We start from the raw sequence: 14,923 nt of genomic DNA on the forward strand, positions 1-14,923 counted from the left end.
TATAATTATAAAACTACTTAATATATTACTTCAATTTACTTTAGTTTTCTAAGCAAAATAGTAATTATTATTAAAATAATAATATATTATAAGTATAAATGAAAATACTAATCCAATAATGGTAATTAATATATTTTTATAGGATTCATAATTTCTAGGATTATTGAATAAAAATATATTACTAATTTATTATAATATATTTTATATGATCAATAAATATATTTTATAAAATATATTAGGGATAGTTTTAGTAGGTGATTTTGAATTTTTATAGAGGACGAAATAAATTACTGGTACAAGTAACTAAATATTTTTAATTATTAAAATATAATATATTAAGTATGATAATTTTAAATCATCAATAGTTAAGATAACTAAGATTGGCTCGCCAAACGCCACTCGCCCATATATCCGATTCTTAGTTCAACCCCACGCCAAGCCGCAAAGCTAACGTCGCCTGCCAAACGCTCGCTCTCATTTGGATTCGCTTTCGCGACCCCGATGGCGGCACCGAGCAAGAGATGGCTTCCCCTCGAAGCCAATCCGGATGTCATGAACCAGGTTCTCCTCCACCTCCATCTCCTACAAACTTCCTTGATTTGGATTCCGCCGATTAGGGTTTGGAAGATGATGAGAGCCCGATTCAATCGTTTCTTCCAACATTATAAATTTCTGATTGGAACGTTATCTTTTATCGGGATGGAATTCTTTCTACTTAATGATGGTGATGCAGTTCATCTGGGGACTTGGTGTTCGCGAGGAGGAGGCGGAGTTTAATGATGTATATGGTTTGGATGAGGAGCTCTTGGAGATGGTTCCGAAGCCCGTCCTCGCGGTGATCTTTCTCTTCCCACTTACTGCCCAGGTAATTCCATTGGTTAATGCACATCTTTTTCATCTATCTTCTTCATCTTGCTACCTGGTTTTATCCATCGCTCTCTCTCTCTCTCTCTAAATCATGATCGTTCTTTCGGGGCTTTTGATTCAGACTGAAGCTGAGAGGAAAGCTGATAGGGAACAAGACTCGACTGAGAAGAAGGTAATTTGTTTTAGGTTTCGTTATCTAATTCTATTAACTTGGAGTAAAAAAATTTTGTTCCTTTCGCATTTTGAAAATACTATGTTAAATTTCTTGGAAAATTAAGAGATTGCAAGAAAGGAGTAAGTAAAAAGTATTGGAATTACTTTGCATGTCATTTTGTAATATTGCAAATTGCTAGGTGGCAAGCTAATACGTATAATTATAATGATGCAGAAACGTTTCTTTGGTAACATAAAATTTGAGATGTAGGAAATACAATGTATTAAAATAGTGTAGGCAGTAGGCTGGTGGCCAGATTTCAAGGTAGTATAAGGGAAAAAGAAAATCAAAAGAGATACAAAACCTTATACCAACGGTTAAGGGGGAAAAAAGAACCTGCGGTGCGTTGGTCCTGCACCCTCCACCACTGCCAGCATTTACAAAGTCTGTGCCATACATGCAGTCAGTGCAAGCCACTAGAAAATGACTGTAAACCACAAACAATGAAAATGACGATGGAGAAAATGGACCACTACTGTAGATGATCTGTTTACACTTGGGGGAGGGGGGATGGTGTCAAGAGAAATGGCTATTATTTTTATTTCATTATATGATTATAATGCCTGAGGGAAATTAAGTGGCAAGGTCAATATGGAATCAATGTTTTTGAATGTTCGCATGGATATGCATACATATTGATAGTGAATGGAAAAACATTGTTCGTAAACTTAAGCTTGGTCATTTCCTTAGAAAATAATAAGATAACCACTTTTCGAGGTCTTATTGGTTCATAAAGACACTTCTAGGAGATTTCTTAAAGGTTTAGCCACAAATATTATTAGAAGCCATTAGAGAGTGTTAATGTAAATGGTATATTGATATATATTTATATTTTATGTTATAACCCCACATATGAACCAAGTTACCAGCAGTATTTGGCTACCTGATTATTATTAAGTTACAGCTCATATATATGTCCAGAATATAAAATTTTAGCCATCTTCCTTTGCTCTATTACTATTGGTGCTCAAAACATATGAGTTTCCGAAACACCGTTCTCCAAATTGGTATGCACTTGGTCTTTAGCCATGTAGTTATCAAATATAAACTTCTTGAATCATTTTATATGGCTTTCCTTCTTTTTGATAATTCTTTTGTCATTCCTTAATTGCTGGTGAGCATCTTCGAGCTACCTTGTGTGTGTTTATAGAAGTTTTCAAGCTCTCAAGGTCTTTTTTTGGGGCACTCTTGAGTTTTTTTAATTCTTTGATGTTTTCATTGGACTTTTAAATACCCTCTTCAACTCTATCTTAATATTGCATGACTAATTATCCCTGGTTGGATTCATGCTCTTCTGGTTTAATTTGGCTTAATAGTACTTTGCGTTTACTTTTTGCAGTTACAGCATATCTTGGTCAGTAATGTGTTTAATTTAATGTTTTCGTTATCTAGCTTCCCTTTGCTTCTTATTTTGAAAATGTGCGAACTCATTATTGACAATGGACCTTTTGTGGGTGCTACAATGAGGATGCAAATCTTTGGAACTATATTAATATTTATATAAAATAACATAAAATATTTAAAATAATATAAGAATGCTTATCTAAAATCAAAAATGATTTATTGCATGATGCATTTATTTTTGTGTTTAGATTGATTTTGATTCAATAGTGGTGAAATCAAAAGTTACATGATTTAAGATTTGCATTTTATATGAGCAAATGACCTACAGGTAGGGGTTCGTTAATTGCTGGCTAATTTCATGCATTAGCACATTATAGTGGCATAGCTGGGCACATTAACATCTATTAATAGATGACCTTGGTGTTTCTTTAGGACAGTTTTACGTACCTGGGCTCATCTAGACTGGGGGTGAGAATTCATTTCAGTTCTAATGACTGAAACTCTAAAGATTGTTGAGTTGCAAGTTTGTGTATTAACAAAACAGATGTTTATTTGTCACTAAAGCCAGAAAGGATAAACATGAGACAAATCCTTAATACTCAATATTAGGAAAGGTTTTAATGCCATGCTTTTGCCAGCCTCAAGATGGCATTATATATGGTATTTTGTGGTGCCGATTGCATGCCCAGCATGTGTCAATTCCCATAGCAAATTCAATGGTCCATGCTTGCTAGTCACAGTCTGGCCAGCAAATTCCTTTGTATGATGCCTATATTGCCCAGCCTGCTATGTGCTATACTGTGTGGAACAATATGCTATGGTACTAAATCCATGATCTTAAGTTGTTGAGCTGTATGAGTTCAACATCATAGGATTTTCAATTTTTCTCTTGTTCTGGGGAGGCTTCAATTTTGCAGATCTGGAAAAGGTGTCTTTGATGTTTGTTAGTCGTAATAGGTGAGTAATATATTAAAAGATTGCATTCTTTTTCTTGGTTGTGTCATACAGGAATACAGGATATGTGGGATATTGACAAGACTATCTCACTAGGGTTAAACTGGGTCTGATGAATGAATATGCAGTTATTTTGAAACTTAAGGGATAACTTGAAGAAAACATAGTAAGTTCAAATAGGCAAATAACGCTTAGTGATGTCTTCAGAGTGTTCTCTCTTTATATATATTTTATTTCCTTTTTTTTTTGAGGGGGGGCGGGGGGGGGAATCAGGATTGTGTCTAATGTTGGGAGGAAAAATCTAAAGAAACTGGTTGGAAGCTATGCGAGAATCGAGGAAGCTTATAATGATGAACGATGTGACCCTTTGTAGGAAGAATGATGAATTAGGTATAAGACAGCCTCTGACAGAAGGATGATATTTTCTGCTACCAATATTGCATTGAGTTTTACTCTTTATCTGTCTCTTTGGTTGCAGGAGCCAAATAAAAAGGTGTACTTTTTAAAGCAGACAGTTGGTAATGCTTGTGGAACCATTGGTATTCTTCATGCTGTAGGAAATGCAACATCTGAAATTAATCTAGGTAAGTCCAAGCCATACGTTAAGTTCTGTAATTCTTGGACAATGGTTCCTTGTACTTTCACAGATAATGCTATATACATTTCTCAGGTGAAGGGTCTTTTTTGAGTGTTATTGAATTTAACAGATTTCAGTTCAAGTTGGATCTGATAGCCAGAACAGTTAGCTGCATTACGGCAATTATTAATGTTCATGGCTAATTATTTTTCAACTGCATGTTCTCTTCGTTGTTGTGTTTCCAGTCGGGGGCTCGTACTTTGATAGGTTCTACAAGTCAACAGCTAACTTGGATCCATTTGAGGTTTTTATCAACCTTCATTCCCAGTTCATTTAGCTATTGACTTCCCCATTGTGTATTTCTCTGTTCATTAACTTTTGAGTCTTTCACATCATGTTTGTGTTCTTCAGCGTGCTGATTTTCTTGAAAAAGACAGGGAAATGGAGGATGCTCATTCTGTAGCAGCTACTGCTGGGGATACGGAGGTGATACTTATTTGGTTAATGAGTAGCATACTGTCAATTTGTGATACTAAGTGTCAGTATAATATTCAGCAATTAATATATCATTCAAACTTTTTGGCCGCCCGTGTTCAAGTTTTTACAACCCATTTAATGTTACTAATGTGGTAAATTGCTTCTGTTGTCGTAACCAAAAAAAAAAAAAAATCAGCTTCGGTCATTTATTGTTGTATTTTAATATGATCAGCACTCAGTTAACCTTCAAGTTTGCAAGAAAGGCCATTTATGATCTCGATGTGATTAACACGAAACCAGTTAAAAAGGTCTCTTTTTAGAGTAATACTAGAAAAATAGCTGCGGGTACCATATGTATATATGTATGTGGGCTTTATCTAAATCAGGTTGTGATGGGAGTGCAATATTTTCTCAACATGAGCTGTAATGTGTTTGACCAACCCAAACATGAACAACTTGGAATCAACTTTTTATGTGTAGGCTCAAAAGCCAACCCAAGTTCGTTGCATGTTTGCCCACTTGACCTAATTGAGTTGGGTCAGGTCGGGTTTGGGTTAAAGCTGACCTGAGTTGCTACCTTTGTAAGGAGCATATAGTTGGTACTTTTGTTTGGAGTAAACTGTGAATCATACCTTGTATTTGACTCTTTTATTCTTCCAGGCTTCTTCAGATGTAAATGAACATTTTATTTGCTTCACATGTGTTGATGGTAAGGATGATCAATTTCTCCTTAGATATTTCCTAAGTTGCTTTATTTACCACTGACGTTTGAATTGGATTATCTTCTACAGTCAGAATAAAGCAAATGCATTATTGTTTTCATGGCATATTGTAGGAGAGCTTTATGAGCTTGATGGGAGGAAGTCCCAGCCGATATCTCATGGTCCCTCATCACCCAGTAGCTTGTTGCAGGTGCTCTGTATTCTTTTGATAATCCTTTTTTTTATTGTTTGTGCTCTTCTGTCCTTTGCTGACTAGTTGGCCAAGAATAGTTATAGTCTTATAGATAAACTACGAGATCAAGGTGTTGCAAGGGAAGCCATTCTATTTCCAGGGAAAGAAATGGCAACAATCGATATGTTACAAAAATACTTTTCTGAGAAGTCTTCTGGAAAATAATCATCATTTTTTATACAACTATCTCATGATGTCATCATACCATTTCTTTATCATCATCGTCGTCGCCATCATTTTAATGGTGATGTCCTAGCTTCTTTGGCTGATATTGCTTTCATTTTAAGCTATGCATGAAAAATAGTATCTTGTTGTGTAGATACTTCTGTAGTGTCCAAACAAACTAATTATCTTTTGATGGAAGTGCATATCTTATGCTCTAGAAAATTATGAAAACATCTGATCATGCCCTGCAAGGCTTAAAATTATTATGGATGACTATGAATTCTTGTTCTTTCATTTCAATTGATGGATACATTCATCCGCCAATACTTGTTTCTTTGAAATCCTTCCCAACTTCCACCTGTACTGATTCTGTGGACACAAGGATGAAGAATCACATGCCTGTAGCATTCTAGCTTGGCACAGGCACATTACTTCCCGTGGTATGTTGTGCTTTGACAATCTGTGCCAATGCTGGAAGCTCTCTGGCACAGCAGCATGCCAAGTACTAGCACTCAGCGATATGAAGCTGGTGCTGCACGTTAGTAAGGCACTAGAATAGTACATATTTTTCAGTGCCATGCCGGCTGGCAAGTCAATATTTCCTGGTGAATAGTTATTCGCCAGTATATCCTGAGCTATGTCCTCCTAACCTGTGGTTTGCTTCAAATATCTGAACCTGATGCCAAGAAATGGGTATTGTTATGGACACATCAGTGTGGATGTGAAAGAAGAAATCCATAAAAAATTGAAGGATCGGGCATTTAAACACATACCTTCACCTGGCATCCATACACGAGTCCATGTAACATTGATTCTTAGTACGGTTCCTTGAATTGACTCATTTCAACCCTATCATCCTTAGTTTTCCCATCCATCATATCATTCTCTTCCTTGCGATGTTTTATGCTCAGTGGCTTCACATTATTGCTCCATACTTCTATTCACAACATTTGTTTCTGTTGTCCTGAAACAGTCATGTAATATGATCGAGAAGTGCTCTTTCATATTGTCCACATGTTTTTTAGAGAAATATCTTAATATTGCCTTTCTTTCGTGTAGTGAATTAAAATTGAAAAAAGGGGGTAACTTTTGCATGCGCCTTTGGAGACTGGAGCCTCATCTAAAAGTGAGTTCCGCTAATATATATACAGATGGGTGGGTTTAGTTCTTAGTAAAATAACAGTACTAGACAGCCTTGAAGTTCTGCTTTTAGGTGGCCTGCCAACTAGGAACGCGATCCTCAACCCCCGGTGAGAGTAATAGGGTGCTTATCCTGTTTCTTCAGGGCTCTGTGAGAATTGTTTTTCTCTTTAGCATGTTGCCATGAATAAGAACAAATGGTTAAGTAAGATGGTAAGACTTTATTAGAAGTTCCAGAACGTGTTGGTTTCAACAGTGTGGATCATCATATAAATATGATCTGTGAATAAACTCAACCAACTAGCGGTCTATTGGTTCATAATTCCTAACAATGGGAATGTTCTGCAATGGACTGCCTGGCAGAAAGTCATCACCTTGAGGTCCTGTGTCTGCCTTAACAGGCTGCCGTAGAGCCACCAAGACTTCACATACCCAAAGTATGGGACGGGGATAACCATGAAGGATGGAAAATGTTGCATTTAGTTTGATGAACGGCATGCTCGTGATACGATGCATAACTTGGTGGAACAAAAGTATAATGGTTATTAATATTAAATAATTCAAATAAAGTCTAATATGGTCTGTTAAAAAAATGCTTCTTTGGTGCTTTGGCATTCTCAGTGCCATTGGATTACCGGATACATTATCTTCGACATGCAAAGTGGCTTGATTCATTTTATACATTCGTTTGTGCATATTTCCTGTGTTAGTGATTCTGTATATTATATGTAATGCCTTTGCAAATTTTCTTTTGACAGGATGCTGCAAAGGTTATAAAAGCCATGATCCAGAAAAATCCTGACTCAATGAACTTCAATGTCATGGCACTCTCAAAGAAAGCAATGTAATTAACACTGAAACCAGTTGGCTATTCAGTTCATCTTTCTGTATGACAGTCCATGTTAGGCTGCCTGCTATCCTAAGTTTTTGCATGTTCCCTGATCATTAACTCAAAATCTTTATGATTTTATGGGTTTGTGTAGATAGAAATCTTGACAAAATGGTGATGGACTCGTGATGTTTGCAGTTAAGCAGACAGTGCTGCCGTTTTGGTTAATATGCCATGCTGCTACATGTGCTAGTACTCAAATATTTTTGGGCTTGGAAGAAACCATATATTGATCTCCTTGTCATGGTAGCTTTGAGGCAGAAACGAATTAGATGTTGTGAGTCCTGTAAGCATATGCCTTGTTCGACCAAGTCGCAGATATGTGACAAAATAGTGGTATCATTGCTCTTCAATCATGCCTTGCATGGAATTTTTACTTGCATTCCATGTTTGCTGATTGTTGGCAGCTCGCTTTCCAGCTGTTATGCTTTAGTCTGTTCTTGGATGCTCCAGAGTTTAATGCTGCGCTGCAAATTTGAAAGAAGCAGCATACATGGCGAGTTTCATAGTGTTCCCGCGGCATCTTTGCTGCAACCCTGGAAACATCTCCCTCTCTATTAAGATATTCTTCAGCCCCGAGGAAGCAATGCCGGCCAAAGCACCCTGTAGTGTCGATGTCTATATTTTATTCAGAACAGTTCGTATCCGGCGAAGTCGGATATGAATATGATGTTTCCTTCTTGGGTCGTGGACAGGTCAGGAAAGGAGCAACAAGTGCGGTAGGCGTTGGGCTGAGAATCTCGTAAGTGACTATCAAGCGAGCCTTTGCGTCGTTTGGCTATTTGCAGGTCCTTGCTGTCAGATTGTTCCTGACTCAAGCCCAACAAGCCCTTTCAGCCCAATCGCAGCAAGAGTTGCTGCAGCCTGTCCCCAACGAGCTGCAGGGACCCAAGCAGCTCATACATTTCGCGAAGTGGACCTGGATACAACGAAACAAACAGGCCCTTGCAGTATCTGTTGGTTGCACCTCAGCACAACTCAGCATGGCTGACGAGTGATGACTTAATTAGTTGTCAGTTCAACCGCAAGTCAAGTTTCAGGCCGTTATTTTGTAGAATGCATTTGGTTCATGGTTGGAATTAGAATTAAAATCAAAATAGATTAGAATGGGAATCGGAGTGGTCATATCTCTCGATGTATTTGTTTTGGAATCAAAATTAAAGAGGAATTAGATTTTGGAGGATTGGAGCATTTCTATTCTTTCCTAAATTGTAATTGGAATAGGACTTCTTCCAATCAAACAACTGAAGTGGGAGCTACTCATTTTCATTTTAACGTTAGAGTCCAACTTCCTCTAACCAAATATATGCATAGATCCTATCACATCAAATCAGCTCCAATAGCTTGCTCTTGAAGCCTAAGGTGGCTTTTATGCCTCTTAGCAGCTTAAAATGTTGCATCTCCTATTATCTGCGGCGGCTAGAGTTGCTCTATTGTCACTCAAACAGCATGAACCACTTCCCTGCCTCCAGGAAAGTGAAGATACTTGCGCATGTCGTTTTAATCCCTAAAACCTATGAGGTGGGGCTTGAATTTGATCGATCAAATAATTTGGCACAACATTACTATATTATGGACGGCAAAGTATGGAATCCATTGTTTGCTTTAGTATCTTCCCACCGGCAGCAACACTGCAACCAAAAAGAGGCATATTTTAGAACTTTAAAACACTTTGTTTGTGAATTTTTTTTTCTTTCACTAGAATATTTTTTCTGAGAGGATGATTTCTGTAGATATGATGCTTCGAAAAATAGTTTTAGCATGTTTGGTTGAGCATGAAAAAGTAGCATATTTTAGAGTGGCTTATGTTTTATTGAGCATATGCTTTTCTAAAAAAATTATATGAAATACCTATTATACCGTTAATAAATAGCAAAAAGTTAACCTGGCAGTTGAGGATGGTGGCACATGCGTGTGTTTACCTCTTGCGCTTTCCTTCGAACCTAGGGTGAAATATACGTATAATCATAGGTTTTTTATTTTGTGAATCCCATTCCACGTCTCTAAATTTTTCACCGTATACTACATCTAAGAACTCATCTGGTTCGTAGAAAAGGAAGGAGAAAATGTGTCGTCTAACTAGAAAATAAATAAAAAAAATGTATGGTTGGAATTTTTGAAGAAGAGAAATAAAAAATAGTATTCTTATAAAAATAAGATTTTTTATATTTTATGAAAAAAAATTTGTGGGGGACATAAAAAAACTATTTTTCACCGGTTGGAAGTTGAAGTTTTTTTTTTTCAAAAAAAGCTCTTAAGCCATTAAAATCCAACTGCTGTTACTTAAACAAGGCCAGCATTCTGAGAGGATCCAAACTCGGCTTAACAGCCGTTACTTTCCTTCCGGAGAAGTACAGCCAAGGTTGGAATTCCGCGTTGTTTTGCTACTCCAACAGTAACCTTCGCGCGCTGCTACCCCACAAGTGCACGCGACACCTCATCTCGAACAGAACTGGATGAACGACGACAAGTTTATTCCTTGGCGCAACCTGACAACCAGCTTCTCTTTCCCTATTTTCTTCTTTTCTTCTCCCCTTTTCTCAACCCGGTGGAGTGAAAAAGAGAAAAGAAGAGGAAAAAAAAAAAAAACAAAGCCTGATATCGGTGCAGGCTGACAACCAGCTGGGCCAAAAATAGGAACCCGACGCGCTACTATGAGATTCCGTACAGATGTATATTTAATTGCAGACGAAACCGATCCATAGCCCATATATACTAAAAAGTACTACAGCACAAGGCGATTTCTATAACCCACATATAGTAAAAAAAATATTTTAGCAGACTCATTGAGACGAACCATAAGAAAAATTTTAAGTTAGTCCCAATGATTATCCGCCAGAGAGGTTTTAAATATTTTTTAGAACTTAGGTGAGATCCTAAAATGGTCCAGCTATTGTTTTCCAATTTAAGTAAATAATATAAATAAGTGCAAACATCTGGCTATATATCATGACAGCAACTCCAACATCATGATAATTGCATACAAACAGGTCTATAATAAGACACACAAGCAGGAGCCACAATTTATTCAACAATGTCGGCAGTAGCATCATAACTGGTACCAAACTAAAGCAAGTGCACTAAACACCGTCATCCTCAGCATGCAACGATAGCCTCTACCAGGGAAAACAGCTGCAAATAAAAGGCGACCCACAAGACACAGACAAGACACAGAAACTCTGATAAGAATAACGCCAAGGACGTCTCGGGAAGCAAACGGCGGAGTGCAAGCTCTGACTCGAGAAAGTGAAGGGGAAGAGGGCGGTGATTCGTTTATTTAATTAGGAGGACTGGGCCTAGTCGATGCGGTGCTGCGCGGACTCCTTGATGTCGCGGGCCTTGGAGGCAAGCCGGGCACGGGCCTGCTCCAGCTGGTCGAACCCCGGCGGGCGCCTGCCGGTGAGGTACTGGTACATCCAGGAGAGCACCGACAGCGCCGCCACCCCGAACCCGCCGGAGGTGACGAAGCCGGCCACCAGCAGGAACACGGCGATGGTCGCCGGGACCAGCACCGGGCTGAAGATGACCAGCAGCGGTGTCACCACCGTCAGCCCGATCACCGTGCCGGTCAGCGTCAGCCCCGACAGCAGCAGCAGCAATCCCCCGATGGTCGCCGCCGTCACTCCCCTCACAATCGTGTGCGACGTCGGCTGATGCTCCGCCATCTCCTCGACCTTGTTTCTTCTTGCTCTACTCCTCACTAATGCTGTGCCGTGCCAACCTCCTCTCTCTCTCTCTCTCTCTCTCTCTCTCTCTCTCTCTCTCTCTCTCTCGCTCTCTTCTCCAAGGGAGGGAAAGATGCGGATGGAGTGAGGAGGTGGGTTCTTATTAAAGAGAAAGGGCGGAGGGGGAATGGTGTGGGACGCGTGGAGAGGCACGTGCCGAGGGGTTTCAAGTGCAGGGCGGTTTGCATGAGGGTGAAGTGGGTGGAAAGGTGACGCGTGTGAGCTTGGTTTGGCTTCTATCGGCGACACTACCGAGGTGGACGAGAGGATCGAGAGTGTTCCATTGGATTTCGGTGGCGGGGTGAACCACGAGCAAGTCGACTCGACGCAATGGACTCTGGCTCCATCGAGTCCGAGCTTACAAGTGCTACCCGTGGTGTAGACCCCGATGCCAAATCAGTCGGCCAGCTCAATGAATTCAACCAGTTTAGTTAGATTGATTTTATGTTATAGGTTTATTTGCATATTATCATTTTAGGATTTTATGTAATTGCTTTCTTTCTAAGGATCTTTTTGTTATTTTTGACTCTACATATATGGGTCCATATTTGTATTTAAGGTTTGATGAATGATTGAATGAATTAGCTTTCTTTTCCCTGAACCCTTACGTGAAGCCACGGCCTAAGCCAGATGAAAAGCATGGTTCTCCTTCTTCCCTTTCTTTTCTCTTCTTTCTTTCCTCTCCTTTTTCTCTCTTTCTCCCTCTTTTCCCTGCCATCCTACATCACCCAGGTGGACGGGTTGGGTGGTAAGCCAAGGGCCCTTGATATATACGGGCCGTGGCTGATTGGACCATTTTATATGTGGCTCAATATTTTGATGATTGTCTGATATAAAGCCACTCTTCTCCTTTTCTATCTTATTTTATTTTCTGATTACCGTAAATATACTCGTACCAGGGTTGTATGATCCATCCATCTTTTAGGCAGGATACGGCTATCATGTACCACTACTATATGCATACTTGACGTACGTGTACATGCAGGTGAGATCTGCCTAGGAAGGATATAATGTAATTAAAATGATTGGCACAACATAATGGAGCGCAAAAGTTGTGCATGAAAATGGAGTTAAATATATGTATAGTCTAAAAAGAGAAACGTTTGAGGGTGTATATGCAAAAGATTTAAAAAAAAAATTACATTGTCATGGTATTTGATCTAAATTAAGCTTAAGATGTTTAAGAAAAACAAAAACCTAACTTACATCTGTTACTGGAATTGGTTTATGGAGTTGCTCAGCCATCATTATTCCTATTCCACTAATGCAAGGTGGTGGTGATTGATTGAGTAACCCATGGAACCTCCAACTTAAAAATAAATTTAAAGAAAAAAAATAGAGATTAGATATAGTTGTTTATATAAAAAATCTTAAAAATGTGATAGTGTGGGACATCAAACTAGATAAGATTAGACAAGAGTGCCTTGATTCATTTTACGTAAATTTGGATGTTTTTGGGTCCTTGAGATGATTGTAACAAATTACATGATGGGCCGAATGAAGGCTCATAATAAAAAGAAGTCATGACTTGGTTGACGTTTCAGCCCGGACTTACTCTAATTTGTAAGGCCTGCCACTGATTGGGCCTGCGGGCCCACTGTTCCAGCTTTGAGACTTGCATTATCAATTTCTAAGTATATACATAACCCACTTAAACAGAAGTATATATACAACCTCAAAATGATCAGAGGTACAAGTGTTCTAATTCTTGACTCAACTTTCATGGGGTTCTCTCAAGATTAACTTCGGCTGCCGAAGCCCAAGCTTAGCAGATAGACTTAACCTCCTTAATAATAACAATAATTCCAATTTTGCAATGGATCGAAGAATCTCTCAATTTTCTCTCTGGTACCAATTCTATGAAAAGTCTGTGTTAATTCACCTAACAAGATTGCCAGATTAATTTAGGCATTTATTTATCAATATTCAGCAACAAGGTGTAGAATCTTGGAGATAATAGACCTGAGCCTTTAGAAAGACTCCTTTCTATCATAGTCCTTGGCACGGGCAAGTGATTCCACATGCACTTTTTTTTGGTATACTCCATCTAATTAACAACTCTTTGGTTTAGCGCTTGCTTTGAGTGCTTTCTGAAAACCAAATTACGATTGATTGGGTCGTCGACATGCCGGATTAAGCAAATCAATCAATGATCTCGGTCTATGAGGAAACTAGGTTTGCCCTTGTTTTAGTAGTTAAATATATAAAGTGATAGATAAACTCATCAAGTAAAATTATAGTTATCAAATTGTTATATATATAATATAGAATGTATTTTTAATCAAAAAAAGCAATAATTCATTTTTTTTAAAATAGACAATGTGCATAATAACTGATAAAAACTTTAAATAGAGATAACCATAGTTATCTTGGGCACGTTAACCATTCGACCCTGATAAACTTCTCCAAACTTGCACTATGTAATTTCTAAAGCAACGTAACCTATTCTTCTAAGAAAAGTGCATGCAGCTTGTCTCTTTCCATCTTTTGCTCTACTTTCTTAAGGAACGTGAGCCGTTTGCTTTCTCCATTTTTACAAAGGAAACCTCTGCATGTAGCCTCCGTCCCTATGTGTTCTTGTAGTTTTCAGAGGTGGTCCATTCCGGAGTTTGAATCCTTTATGGTGCGACGAGAAGCTCTTATTTATTCTAGGAATATATCCAAATATTTTTAGGCACGATATATAATGCATCACATAAACGAAGGAGAGTCGCATGCTTTCAGAATGGATGATATGGTGGCTATCCACGATGGTGCTGCACTCTAGAGAGTGCAAAAGCCGCACCGCAAAGGATTCCGTTAGGGTCCATTTATCCATCCACCCAAGAAAAGCAGCTGCCCTTATATCATTTAGGTTCTCTATCCATCATAAAGAATTTGCAGCTTTGGAAATCTCCGGCCACTGTTCAATCTCAACCAAGAGGAATGAGCTAGGTGTCCTATATAATTTAGACATCAAAGGCCCTCTGCCTGATTTGCTTCAACAAACGGGTGAGATCCTATTCATTGGGGTCTTCACAGCCCTTAAAGCTGTAGGACCAAGTGGTGTGGCATCAACTTTCCGACACAAGAACTCTTATTGTCCCTTCCTACCAACCGAGGACACAGAAAAATCTCTTTCAATTAGCTAGATTTGTTTTGCTGGCTTGGATTATTTCGACGATTTCTGTAACATCAAATGGATGGAGTCGCTTTCCATGAGCACATAATTTTGGCAGAAGCCTCTCTCTCCATCATCATGTTCCCACATGTAAGCATCATGGGGTGTGATGTTTCCGGACCCATGCAGGGTCTACATGCAGCCACTGCCGTCCAATTATCATACAGTATTTTAGTGGTGGAAGGAGGGTGCCTCTTGGGCCTCGCTTCAATAGTTTGGCATTTGTATGGTTTCTAGTGGGATCTTCTCTCTTTTGGTTCTTGTGGGACCTGAAACATCTCGTCCGGAAGTCACGCTAGCTTGATTAGCTTTACTCAGCTTGTTAGGACACATCAAGGAGATTGGTGAAAGTGTCTATCTATAGGAGAAGAATGAAGGTTTGGCGCATGCATTAGCATTTAAAGTAGCTAGCATTTCTGGCTGAATAGAAGAACTGATCCGTTCTCATATTAGAACT

General features: G+C 38.8%; 2 protein-coding genes across 4 annotated transcripts; one reads left to right on the top strand and one right to left on the bottom strand.

The window, feature by feature from the left end:
- The first annotated feature begins 402 nt into the window (after positions 1-402).
- On the top strand, positions 403-8,073 carry LOC103713588 (ubiquitin carboxyl-terminal hydrolase 3-like). Of its 3 annotated transcripts, none has more exons than XM_008800571.4 (10): positions 403-561; positions 734-865; positions 989-1,039; positions 3,858-3,963; positions 4,202-4,260; positions 4,368-4,442; positions 5,094-5,142; positions 5,269-5,345; positions 7,451-7,536; positions 7,720-8,073. In XM_008800571.4, the coding sequence occupies exons 1-10, from the start codon at positions 502-504 to the stop codon at positions 7,721-7,723; spliced, it is 699 nt and encodes a 232-aa protein (XP_008798793.2). In that variant the 5' UTR covers positions 403-501; the 3' UTR covers positions 7,724-8,073. The 3 variants fall into 3 exon arrangements, 2 of the variants coding, with proteins under 2 accessions (XP_008798793.2, XP_008798792.2); XM_008800570.4 differs by having other exon boundaries at positions 7,676-8,062; XR_003386878.2 differs by having other exon boundaries at positions 5,225-5,345; positions 7,451-7,999.
- A 2,458-nt stretch (positions 8,074-10,531) lies between these two features.
- On the bottom strand, positions 10,532-11,372 carry LOC103700664 (oleosin 16 kDa-like). The gene has a single exon (XM_026802069.2). It carries the CDS (start codon positions 11,244-11,246, stop codon positions 10,878-10,880), a length of 369 nt encoding a protein of 122 aa, XP_026657870.2. The 5' UTR covers positions 11,247-11,372; the 3' UTR covers positions 10,532-10,877.
- Between the last annotated feature and the right edge of the window lie 3,551 nt (positions 11,373-14,923).

Source organism: Phoenix dactylifera, chromosome 2 (genome assembly GCF_009389715.1).
Source record: "Phoenix dactylifera cultivar Barhee BC4 chromosome 2, palm_55x_up_171113_PBpolish2nd_filt_p, whole genome shotgun sequence".
NCBI lineage: Eukaryota > Viridiplantae > Streptophyta > Magnoliopsida > Arecales > Arecaceae > Phoenix > Phoenix dactylifera.